Here is a 13,163-nt window from a genome sequence, read left to right as displayed (position 1 = left end):
GGAGTGGAGACCCTGCCACAGTGAACAATCTGGAGCCTTGCGTGTGGGCTGTCTGACCCACATCACACCGGCAGGGCATGTTCCAACCAAGATGGCCAACAAGTCCTTCTCGAGTGTACACTGCGTTCCACAGCAGTCCCGCACTGAGCCATTAAACATCGGTGCACAGAACCAAAGGACCACATAAGCCAATCACAGTTCTTGATCTCTCAACACCCAGAGGTTCTCACACTCATAAGAAACACTGCCCAGGAGGAGGGGCAGAGAATCTATAAAACCCACAAATGCTGCAACCTTAGCATGGGAGTGAGGAGTTAATCAGAAAAGCATGAAGAATGCAGGAAAGTAGCAGAGAAAGTTTGAAGGATAACAAGAAGGAGGAGTAAGTAGTATGGAGGAAGAAGGCTGGGAGAAGGCAGAGTGTAAGAGGTGGGGAAGCTATTAGGAGTAGTTGTGAGGAGGGTGGTAAAAGGAGAACCAGAGGGGAGGTGGTGAGGAGTTAAGAGAGTGGCAGGAGGAGTGCCAGAGAAGAGGTAGCAATAGTTTTCAGAAGGGCTTTCTGGGGCCTGGGTCCAAAATACCTTCAGATATCCCTCTGCAAATACCTCCCCTCTCGAGCTCTTCACTCCTCTACCTCCAACTCCCTCAGGGTCAGTCGCTTTTCAAAGAAACGAGCTGAGGGTAGATCTCGGTCTTCGGCTGGGGCCTCTCTTTGGAACAGCCTCCCTGCCACTCTAAAACTTGAGGAGAACCATCTCCGGTTCCGGAAGCTCCTCCAGACCTTCCTCCTTACTTTCGCCTTCGCTCTCCCTCTCCCCTGCTGAACTGCTGTCTTGCCACCGAGCACCTGGCCACCCTCTGCCCCCCGGGCCCAGGTACCTGCTCACCCTCCTGCACTGCCTCCTGGCCACCCCTTGCACTGGGGACTGTATCTGTACCCATACAGTTCCCCACACCCCCATTTTCCTTTTTTTTCTGCACTTATCAGACTTACCCAGTCTGCTGCCTTAAACAGCACTTTCAGGCAGCATTACCACTGTTTATTGCCCCTATTATCTATATATTGTTATTTATTATTATTTATGTTATTCTCTGCTCCGCACTTTCCACTCTCCCCCTTCCATGCACTTTTCCCCTTTCCCTTTCCCATGCACTTATGTGTTCTCAATGTCACTGGGCCTAGTAAGATCGTTTTTGTTTCTCCCCTGTTCCCCTCCTTTGCCTTGTCGAGCTCTGAAACACTTGTGTACGAGCGTGATATAAATAAATTATCATATCAAGGGTGGCAGGAGGTGCACCAGAGGAGGTGCCAAGGAGTTGTCAGAAGGCTGCCGGAAGCAATATTTGAGAAGCTACTGCTAGGAGGCCTGAGGAGATATGATATGATAGGTTATTTAATACCCAGAGGTTTCTAAGCGCGGACCCGGGGATCAAACCTGTGGTGCTCCGTGACGTCTTGCTTCGAAGGTGAGCAAGTTTCCCCTGAACTATCCGCTCGAGATAGGCGATGGGAGGAGGAAAGAGAAGAGATTTACAGAGGAGGAGATATCAGGGAACTACCAGGGTAAAGGGACAGACACGAAAGAAAAGGTCAGGAGTACTACTGTACAAGTGACTGAGGAAAGCGACAATGAAATAGACCAGCGAGTAAGGGAAAGAGAGGAGGTAATCAGAAATAATGGCAAGACCCCCTTAAGACCATGTTGCTATGAAAAGGTAAATGAGGTTGGGGTTACATGGAATTGTGTCAGGATTCTGGGGAAGATATGGGACATCCCAACATATTCAGGGAGAGACTTGTTTCACTATTTCATCTTGGACATTTTGGGGAGTCTTCACTCTGCTAAGAAGGTCATTGCTATATTAGTGTGCAGACACAGATAGGACTAAAGGTCTGTAGGAAGGGTCTTGCATCATGTTCAGAACAAGAAGCACATGGCCAGGCCCCACTAAACCAAAAGCAAGAAAGAGGTTTCAGGGACACATCAAAAAGGGTGCTACTGACCATACAGTACTGAACCATAGGATCTGCTAACCAGAGAGGAAGAAGCCAACCTGTTCATATTAAGGGAGGACAAATTACTTACCTGTAATTATTGCTCTCCAGCATGGGTCTGGCATGGATTCACATGCTCATGAATATTTCCTGTCGTCAGGCCAGCAATCCTCGGTAAAAGAAAAACAGTTTCACTTTCACTTACAAACTGTATTTCTTCTCTAAACCAATCACTTTACTCTGAGCCATACTGCCCCCAGCCAATGATTGCCCTCTCCTTAAGCCCCTCCTCTGGCATCCATCTTCAGATCTGGTAGCACGTAAAGTGGCAGTATGACCAAGAAGAGCAAGAGGCAGGGTTTGCATGTGAATCCATGCTGGAGAACAATAGTTACAGGTAAGTAACTTGTTCCTTCTACAGCATGGAGTCTGGCATGGATTCACATGCTCATGAATAAAGAATACATAGCAGTACAACATTACACAACCACGAGAGGTGGCAAGGCTCAACAGAAGCAATTACTCTCAACTCTGAAACAGACTCGCCTTCAAGCGAGCAGGTTTTGTAGTACTGCTGGACTCCTACCTGGAATCCCTGTCGATGCAGTAGAATCTTGTGAAGGTGTGCGTAAACCTCCACGTAGCAGCCCTGCATATGTCCGACAGGGGCACACCAGACAGGAATGCGTTGTCGCAGCGATCGCTTTGATGGAATGGGCTCTTGGACAGCCAGGGAGCAGTCGGTTCGCCAACCGATGACAGTGCATGATGTAGCTGGAGAGCCACCTTGAGATGGAAGCCTTGGACAAGGCCTTCCCACGGTTCACAGGAACAAAATTATTCCGAAAACTCTGTGTGCCACGTAGAACTTCAAAGCACGAGTAATGTTCAGCGAGTGCAAAGTCCTTTCAGCCGGTGACAAAGGTTTCAGAAAGAACACTTAATGCTTGTTGGGGTGGAATTCCGAAGAAACCTTTGGCATAAAGGTGCATTTGCAGCACCACTCTCGATTTGTGAAAAGTCAAATATGGCTGTTTGCAGGAAAGGGCCAGGATCTCACCTACCCTCCTGCCAGAGGTGATGGGCACAAGGAAAGCAGTTTTCCATGAGAAGAACTTGAGGGGCCTGATGCATAGGCTTGAAGGGGGCCCCCATGAGCCTCGTCAGCACCACCAGGAGCCTTCACCGGCGGGAACAATCAAAACAGTCCTTTGAGGAACTACTTGACGGGATGGTTGTACCAAAGAGAAGATCATCCTGGAGACCTGGTGTAGCCGGAGATAGCTGCCAGATGTACCTTGATAGAGGCATGCGCCAGCCCCGCCTTGGCCAAGGACAATAAGTATGGAAGAATCTGCAGGGCTGTGACCGTTAGAGGGTTGATCTTCTGCGCCTTGCACCACATAGCAAAACGCTTCCACTTGTGCCCGCAGCACTTAAGAGTCGATGACGCTCTAGCAAGGACCTCCCTGCAGTCCACCGGCAACTCGTACCCTCTGAACTCTAGGGCTGCAGCAGCCAAGCCCTCAGGTTCAGTGATTCTGGGTTGTGATGCAGGATTGCGCCTCCTTTCTCTGGTGAGCAGATCCGCGACCACTGGAAGCTTGACCGGAGGTGACGTTGACAGGCTGAGAAGGTCAGAATACCAAATCTGCCTCAGCCATGACCGGGCGACGAGGATCATCCTGCATCGGCACTGTTTGAGTTGATTGATGACTCGCAGCAGAGGAGGTAACGGAGGGAACACACATAGGAACATGCCTTCCCACAGGCATGCTCCACGGCTGTGGAAACTACTGGCTAATTTCTGGCATTTGGAGTTCGCTGATGTTGCAAATCTATCGATCTGGGGTCTGCCCTACTTGAGGAAGATGCCGCCCACCTGATCCTGTAAGTTCCCACTCGAGGCAGGAGTGCAGCTCCCTGCTGAGCGAGTTGGCGATGATGTTCTTGACACCCGCCAGGTGAAAGAGGATGAGGAACATCTCTTGGGCGACGGATCAGTGCCACAAGTCCTGCACCTCTCTGGAGAGTGCTGGGGATCGGGTGCCCCCTTGCTTCCTGATGTAGAACATCGTGGTGGTGTTGTCGTTGAAGATCCTCACCACTTTGCCCTTGAGGGCCCGGGACACTGCTGGCTGCTCCAAGATATTGATGTGGAAGACATGGAAGTATACGTCCTCCAGATCCAACGATGTCAAGAAGTCTCCTTCCTCCAGTTGGCAGAGCATGTGCTGCAACGTGACCATCCTGAATCTTTGGGACTTGAGGCATTTGTTGAGACGCCACAGGTCTAGAATGGGCCTCCAGCCTCCGTTCTTCTTACTTACCAAGAACTATCTGGAGTAGACTCTGGAGCGCCAGAGTAACTTTGGAACCAGCTCTATTGCCCCTTTAGTTATCATGACCCATACTTCATAGAGGAGCTGAGGGATGTGCTGCTCCTGCTGGGCCACCGGAGGTATTCGCAGACCCTTTTGTTGGAACTCTAGAGCGGGTCCGTGCGTGAGAGCGTCCAGCACCCATAGGTCAGTGGATATTTTCTTCCACTCGCTGACAAAGCCTGCCAGCCGGCCTCCTTCGGGGCCCGACGTCCTGGCCGGTTCAGTCTTGCATCGGGGCCTGCATGTCGCCTTGGGGGGGACGACGACGTTAGTCACCTCCACCGAAAGCATTGGAACGGCCTCTGTAGGCCTCCTGGGTTGTGGACCGGTAGGGTTGATGGTACAAAGAGGACTCTCCGCTGAAAACGTTCAACAATCTGCCGGACTTCCCACCGGAAGCGTGAAAGGAAGAGCAGTGTTGCTGAAGAGTGCCCAGGGCACGGCCCATCTCCGTGTCAGTCTCAATGACCTGCAACGACTTGTTGACGGCCTTCCCATAGAGGTTGTCTCCGTCGAAGGGCATGTCTAGCACCCTCGTTTGGACCTCCTGGTGGAAGGTGGTGGCTTTCAGCCAGCCACGACGACAGAGGCAGACGTCTGCTGGAACCCTGTGTCCGCGATGTCCAGGGCCACTGTGATGGCATGGTCCAATGCCACCTCCCCTTCCTGGAGGATGAAGATCGCCTCAACACGCTTGTCGTCGAGCAGGAACTCCAGAATGGGGGCCAACTTATACAACAGTTCCTTGTCGTAACTGGCCAGGATTGCAAGTGCATTGGCCGCCTTGACTGTTGATGCTGTTGTCATGATGCCTACCCCCGGAGCACCAGGCCAGGCCCAGCACCCCCGGAAGCAGGCATCATGCCCTTGGGTAAAAGCCCAGCGGCCCCTTATAGGGGGCTCTTTGGTCTCAGTCCTGGCGCCTTTGGCGCCAGGCTCATGTTGGACATCATTCCTGGCGCCATAGGCGCCAGGCTCATAAAGGGAGGTGTTTTGTGCACTTACCTGATGCAGACCATGCTGCACGCTTCAGGCCTCCCTGAGACCTGAAAGGGACTATTTTTTCACAGGGACTATTTTTTCACTCGGGCGTGGCCAGGGAAGGATACATACCTAGTTGGGGAAGGATACATACCTGGGACTTCTTTGGAGGCTATTTAAGCCACGCCCAGACAGAAGCTCATGCTTCGCGTTGTTCTGCTTCCTGCAGCTTAACGCTCACCGTGTCTGCTCCTGGACTCCAGCCACGCCCGCCTCGAACCTGGAAGACCTGCAAGGAAGGAAGAGAAGAGAAAGGTGAAAACCAAGGACTATTTCAAACTTCTTACCTGCATCCGGAATCTTCTCGCCAGCATCCCTGAAGAAAGACTTCCATTTAAAAGCATCGCGTTGCTCGCTGCAGCGCCACGCTTCACTCACCTGTCCTCGAGACATCTCCCGGCTCCATCGCGGCTATCAGCATCGGACGCCACATCTCTGCACCTAGGGGAGAGAGGAAGAAACAAAAGGTGAGCAGAAGGAACACAGAAGGAAAGCCTGATTAACAGCCATAATACTTACCGGCTTTTCTTCCACATTTCGGGTCGGCGCCGCCCCGTTGGCAGGTACCGTACCCCGGCCCCTATGGGGAAAGGACAAGAGACATTTCTGGGGAATGATAAGGACATTTAGAGGGATCGCCCTCATCACTACTCACCTCGGCAGTTTAACCCCTCGACGCATCGCCTTCATTCTGCACCTGAAATAAAGGACAGATCACAGGTTAGAAAGACAACATAAAGGGGGCCTCACTTGAACTTTGAACTTTCATACTTACGGCGCATCGCTCAGGAAAGTCAAGTGGATTTTGCCAGCGCCATTCTGAAAACCAGTGAAGTAACTGGACGAACGCGCGCCCCTGCACCAGAAGCAGGATGGAGAGTTCATCCTTCCAAACCATAAGGTGAGCTTAAACCGGGGTTTGGAGGAAGTTAGAGAGGAACGAAGGGGGAAAGGGGGGAGCTAACACACTATTCTGCAGACTGTTAATGCCCTTTCTCATCTGCAGAAGGATATTCCTACGGGCCAGGCAAGCACGATTTGGAGGTCCTGTCCAATCGGTGTTCCGGGTCCTGCGCATCACGCTAGACGAGGCCACAGCAATCCAGACTAGACCAGCGCCCCCGTGGGAACCAGGTGAGCGTTACAGCTGCAGATTAGATCACCTTTCTTCCGATGGCATCTAACTTCCGGAGGGACGAAGGATGAAGACAAGGGGTTAGTCTACTTCTTCCTCGCTGCCACCAAAACCACTGAGTCCGGGGAAGGCTGCAATCACAGGCTCTTGGGTACGGATTCCTGCACCCAGTACTTTTTCTTCAGCCTATCCCTCTTGGCCAGGGCTGTGGCCTGATTCCTCATCAAAGCTAAGCCCTCCTCCCAAACATCATCTAGGAGAGGCACCACCATGATGCTGTTCCTTTTGGCCTTGCGCCGTTGATAGAGGAAACCTTCCTTCTTGGTCTTTTCTGGCATCAGTTGAAGAGTTCAGATGCTCTGGCGACCAACAACCCCACCTCGTCTGGGGGAGAAGCCCTTGGCTGCAGCGAACAGCCCGCCGGGGCGATGTCATCGTCCGTAGTCGCTGTGGCTGTCTCTATCCCTGTGTCGCAGTCCCTAGGGGGAGGGCACATGGTGTTTGTGTGGAGGTTGATGCGGCAGCGTTGATTGGCGCTTCCTCTTTTTTGCCAGAGGTTTATCTGGGGCCGCTGGGGCCGGTGTCAGCGGCATCCTTTTCTGAATTTCCAACACCAGGGTGTGTAGGGTCGAAAGGATGTCCAGCTATACATCTGTCAGCAGGGTCGGAGTGGTAGGCCTACTGGGCCCTGCACCATCGTCGCTGTTAGAATTTCTGCCGTTGTCGTCCCTTGTCAGACTTTCTGCTGTCATCGTCGCCCCCCACGTCCTCCTGGATCAAGTGTATGGACACCTGGTCCTCCTCGTCCAAGGAAGAAATATCTGTGCCCTGAAGTACGGCCTATTCTGAGCCACCCCCCCCCCACACACCTTTTTGAATCCTGAGAGGTCGGTTTCGGGCTTAGAGATGGCATCCTTTTTTCCGTTATCTTCTACACCGGCCGGGCCAAGGCCTCCCACCTCACGGGTATGGATAATCTCGGCACCACCGGGGCTAGCTTAACTGGGCCAGCCCCTTTGGCCTTCACGAGGGTGGCCGCCACCAACTCAATCATTGAAGACTACTTCACCTGGACCGCCTGGGCCTTCTGGGGCAGGTCGGTCACCTTTTTTTTGCACCTTCGTCTTCTCTGGCTTTTCCCGCAGCTTCTCCGGGTTAAGCGATTTCCTCTTCGAGGAGGAGCTGGAACGATGGCTGGAGATGGAGGCAGATTGTACAGATGAAGGCGCCCTGGCCATCACGGGACCAGCTTTCATGGCGACCCCAACGGAAACTGACTTGTGGTGCTTGGCCTGGTCTTGGGCCCGCCAAGGATGGAGCGCCCTGAAAAGGACTGCAAAGCCCGGTCCTGGGTGAGGCATGCCCCTGCTTAGCGCACAGCGTAGACGCCTTGCTGCTGAGCCACACCGCTAGTCTACTGCGACGATCCTTCATGGTTCGCTTGAAGAACCCGAGGCAGATTTCACAATCCGCTTCCATGTGGTCCGGATGGAGACAGTAAAGGGACTGAAGGTGTTTGTCCTCTACAAACACGTTCCGCAGTCCACAGCTGGAGCAGAGCTTAAAAAGGGTGCTTCCCTCTTTCTTCTCTTCCGACATGGTCTGGAGTGTGGAGTAGGCCAGACTGCCTTCTGGAATCTTCGATGGAACTTCGACGATTCTTGCCGTTGAGGGGCGCTGAAATTCACTGATGAACGCATCCCCGCTTATCGGCCGATGGAGAGAAAGAGCACACGGGCTATGTGAGAAAAATGGGAATGGTTATCGAAAAAGCACGAAAAACATAGAATAGCTAACTGAGTAATACATGAGGACTCCCAACACTTGAACGTGTAGTAAAAATCTGAAGATGGCTGCCAGAGGAGGGGCTTACGGAGAGGGCAGTATTACCCAGAGTACAGTGATTGGGCAAGAGGAGAAATACAGTTTGTAAGTGAAAGCAAAACTTGTTTTTTCTTTTACCGAGGATTCCCGGCCAGACGACGGGAAATATTTATGTAAATCCATGCCAAACCCCATGCTGGAGAAGAGTGTTCTTTCCATTGCCAATTGGCCCAATGTTGCAAATATTCCTAATAAATCTTTTATCCTTTTCAAACCATATTTATGTTGCTGGTGGCCACCTTTACCAGGAACGACCTTGAGGGAAGAGAGAAAGTGCCGAGGACACGAGGGATGGAGGGAGGAAAAGGAGAGGCTACTAGAGCCCAGAAGGCACAGCTGTAAAGGGGAATAAAGAAGAAGGTCGTCGACACCAGCTCCGTTGGTGTCCGTTTGTGTGATCAGTGTATGAGAAAGGGAGACGAGAGCTGTTGGGCCCATTGCTGCACTGAGCAGAACACTTTATGCCTGTTGATCCTGCTCAGCTATGTTACAGTCTGCACATGCTAAGTGACTTGCCACTATGCGCCTAGAAACACTTGTGTACAGGCGCATTATAAATGCCATGCCATATCATATATCACCAGAGTCGTTGCTAGGGAGACCTGAGGGGTTGGGGGTGAGGATGGGGTTGGGTGTAGCCCTGGATAGAAGCTCAGCGGCTCCAACCAAATAGGCTAGCTAGCCCCGAGTCCCGACATTAGCTTAGCCGGCAACTTTTCCAGACCTAGCAACACCCCTGCTTTCCACAGATAATTTCTGTACCTATCTGTGAAACCCATAGGCAGCCTTCTCCCTTCTCCGATACAGAATATCCCACATTAATAACTATTTTATTCATGATTGGTCATGCATCATGCTTTGGACAAAAGCACTCCTAAAAGAAATTCTAAAATGAAATACTGTAATTGACATCTTAAACAGTTAAGCTACCCTCCCTACAAGATGAGTTTTATTAATGTTTTAAAGATGAAATGTTAGCAGGATAACTAAATGTTTCAGAGGAACAAACTCTCCATTTTGCAGCACGTACCTTATTATGACGAAGACAGCGTTTTAACAATTCACCCGCCATATCATATTTTGCGGACTGAATGTAAACATCAGCAAGAAGCAACCAGCTCTTCTCAAATTCATCTGCATCAATAGGATTCCAATTCATTTTCGAAATGCGTTTTAGTTGATTTCTGGCTCTTGGAGTTTGTTTTAAGATCATGTAGGCAGTTGCCATTCCTAACAGTGCTGGGATGTGATCCTTCTGCAATAAAACCACATACATTAACAATAACCAAACATTGATAAATAGTGAGCATGGTTTCTCTGCTATCAAGTTTTGCCATCATATACTGAGATCATTAGAACATTATTTGCAAGGTCTCAGCATCATTTGCCCAGGTGCTCATTATATTTTCCAGCTTGTGCCATCATATGCACAAGAACAGTCACCAACTGCCCAGTGTTATGATTATATGCTCGGGTTCTCACATCATACGACAGGCATTTCCATCATATTCATGGCATAGCCATTGCAAGGCCAGGTAGTCACAACATTGGCAGGCAAAGTCATCTTATGTGTTCTTACTCCGACAACATGCCAATCTCTGCTATTAAATGCCCAGATATGCACACCATAAAGTAAAAGGCACTATTAAATGCTGAGCCCCCTATCCTAAATTGCTATTGTATGCCTACGCACTCCACGTGGGTGCCATGTAGTGCAACAATATGCCCCGGAACTTGCATTCAATCTTAACTACTGTTGGCATTTATCAGGCATTGACACCATTGCCTAAGTACTTCAAACATTTCACATGTGCTGCCATCATGTTCCCAGCTTTGCCATTTGTCCAGGTAATCGCACCATCTACTGTCTATTGTCAGCAAATGTCTAGGTGCTCACACCCTACGTCAGAATCTGCCATCAAATAGAATAGTTAAGCGGGATCATCATATGCCAGATTTCGATATTAAATTCTCCGGTATGCACATCACTTGCACATTTCTGCATCTATTTGCCAAAGCGCTCAAATTTTTCCAGTTTTGCAAACAAATGAAGACGCCCACACCAAATGCAAGAGTTTGCCATGAAATGCCCAGATACCATCACACCAAATGAAAAGTAATGATAAATACCAGGACATGTCTTGCTTTGGTATCAACTTCCAAGCCACATACATCCTTTGGGAGCAACTTCGATATTGTGCCCAGGTTCTCCATAGAAGAGCTAACAGCAGGAGAAGACTGCACCTTCTATCCACCCACCTTGCATCGAATTGGGCGTGAGAACAGAAAAGAACGGTAATATTATCTTAAAAATATCGTCCAAGTGAAAATCTTGCTTCTCTGCATTGTTGGCACACATTACTCTGGATGCAATACCATGGCTTGCAAGTAAGGAGCCATCTCTGCCCTAAGAATTCTGTAATGAGGAGTAAGTGGGAACGCAATGAGGAAACAATGGGAATAACGACTAATGCATCACAAAGAACATTATCAAAAGTAAATAATTTCTTCCTCTAATGGATTAATTCCTCCCACAGATTCCTCAATTTAGAAAGTCTTCCAAAGCAGTACCGAACTGGGTGGAGAGCGAGAAGTCATCACCTAAACCAGAAAACTCTGGAGCACCACAAAACCAAAGTAGGCATCCTGGCCAGATAAGGAATCCAGGCAAAAGCGCTTAGTGATTGTGTGCAGTGAGACCCACATAGCCATCTGACAGTTGAAAAATGGGACAGCCCTCTGCAAAATAGAGCTACCAGACAGGTATCTGGTAGAATGAGCCCTAGGATCTCCAGGCACTTCTTTATTGGCCACATGGAAGAATTGGGAAATGCACAGAAAAATCCATCTGAATGTGATCAGCTTGTTAACAGCCCTGCCAGTCCAGCGGCTTGTTAACAGCCTTGCCAGTCCAAGGGACCTTTCTGTTTTCCTAGAGATTGGGTACAGGTAATGAAGCCACTCTGCTGTCCTGAATGATGTTGAGGAGAGAAGACAAAGAAGCGAAGAAGCATCTTCTGGAAAAGAAGATGCCTCTTCCAGACTCACTATCAAAGTCACCTTCTCTTTGGAAAAAACAAGGAAAGGAGATTTAATACAAAGAGCTAAAAGCTCAGACAGCTTCAGGGTAATCAACCTCAAATGGAACTAATGCAAAGGCTCAAAAAGAGCCACCATTAGAAGGGTAACAAGGTTGAAATCCCTTGCAGGAACAGCTAACTAGGGTGGAGGAATCCGATTAGAAAACCCTTGCAAAAACTGCACAAAAGTGGGAATAGCGAAGCAGAAACCTGTAATGAGGTCACATGCAGGATTCTAGGGGATGAGAATTCTGGAAAGGTGAAACATGGGAGCCACAGTCGTGCTTCAGCAGTGAATGAGTGCTGGTGGTCTTTGGCTCCCAGGTTCTCGAAATGCATGAGGTTAGGGAATTGGATTGTTGAAACTTGGGAGCCAGAGGTAAATGCCTGTTCCGTAATAATGGCCCCTGCGGTGGTATATAGGGAATCCCCCAAGTTCCCCAACAAGACATAGCCTTGTTGTAAGGGCACACCTTTCTTCCCCAGAACTCCACTATGGTTAGAACATAAACCCTCGTCAGTCTGCAAGTTCCCCACTAGTATGTGACCCATCAGAATTTAGCCACTTCCCTTGTCCCCTACTCCATTACAAACTCTGTCTGCTTGCGCTGTGCCGCTCCAAACCCTTGTACACTCCTCACTCCCCTCCCATATGCACCAGGCCACTTGCCTCTTCCACGACTACCTCTAGACGCCCTCCATTCAACCCAAAACTTCACTTACTTGGTTCTTGACCTCCTTGTTCTGGCCCACCACATGATGTGCCATCCCTCCTCCTATGAGGTTGGGTCCTACTCTGGGAGGTCTCTTTTAAAAGGCAGTCCAGGAAACACATTTCAATGACTGTACACCAATGTTAGAGCTTCCTGCCACAGACATGCAAAAGCAGAGCTCTCCATTCCATGTCACTGACAGGAAGCATATACAGAGAGAAGCGCGTGTTTTCGGGTGCTGCTCCCCAACATGGTTGCAACCCCTGCCCACTTCAAAGTGTGGGAGCCTTCAGTTACTTAAGGGGGATTGGACTGTGCACCTTAGGTATCATGGAACTCGGTAGTAAAGGGGAAGCTGAATAATCTTGGTGCGCTGAATGTAGGGAGGAACTCTGCACAACTAACCCCACTAGGGGAGTTTGTAGTCTGCCTGAGCCTACACCAATTATTTAGCCATTCACAGTCAGCCCAGAGCTGTTGAGCCTCTCACACTTGATGCACCAATCAAGAACCCTCCTAGGATGTAAAAGCAGAGCTAACTAAGAAGAAGGTGTGGTAGCTAAGTGTGAAATGGCAGAGGTGCAGGAGAGTGTTAAGAGGGCAGGGAAGAGTGCAGAGAAAGGGCAAGGAGGTAGAGGGGCGAAGGAGAGAATGGTGAGGAAGAGCGAGAGTGGACAGGAGGTGAAGGAGAAGAAAAAGAGAATAGAGAGAGACAAAGTGAAGATGAAGTTATGAAGAGAGTGAAAGGGGTGAAGTGGGGTGGAAGTGTTACAGTCAGCAGAGGAGGTCAAGCTTCTTTGCATTCTCCATGTGGTGTGTTCCTTTAACTTTCCTGAAAGGAGCCAACAACAGAAACAAAACCCCCAATTTCCACGCAAAGTGTGGTGGAAGTGTTACAGTCTGGGGATTGTGGGAGATCCTGGGGGATCC

The 13,163-nt window shown here is 49.9% G+C and overlaps 1 protein-coding gene across 1 annotated transcript in view; it reads right to left on the bottom strand.

Moving 5' to 3' along the window:
• Positions 1-13,163, bottom strand: part of TTC21B (tetratricopeptide repeat domain 21B) — a 1,345,192-nt gene that overhangs the window by 252,240 nt on the left and 1,079,789 nt on the right. Inside the window, exon 26 of the mRNA XM_069616283.1 lies at positions 9,471-9,695. Coding sequence (XP_069472384.1) covers positions 9,471-9,695 — 225 coding nt within the window. The remainder of the gene's footprint in view (positions 1-9,470; positions 9,696-13,163) is intronic.

The sequence above is a fragment of the Ambystoma mexicanum genome, chromosome 9 (assembly GCF_040938575.1).
Source record: "Ambystoma mexicanum isolate Mex_15411 chromosome 9, UKY_AmexF1_1, whole genome shotgun sequence".
Taxonomy (NCBI): domain Eukaryota; kingdom Metazoa; phylum Chordata; class Amphibia; order Caudata; family Ambystomatidae; genus Ambystoma; species Ambystoma mexicanum.
This window is presented reverse-complemented; position numbering and strand designations above follow the sequence as displayed.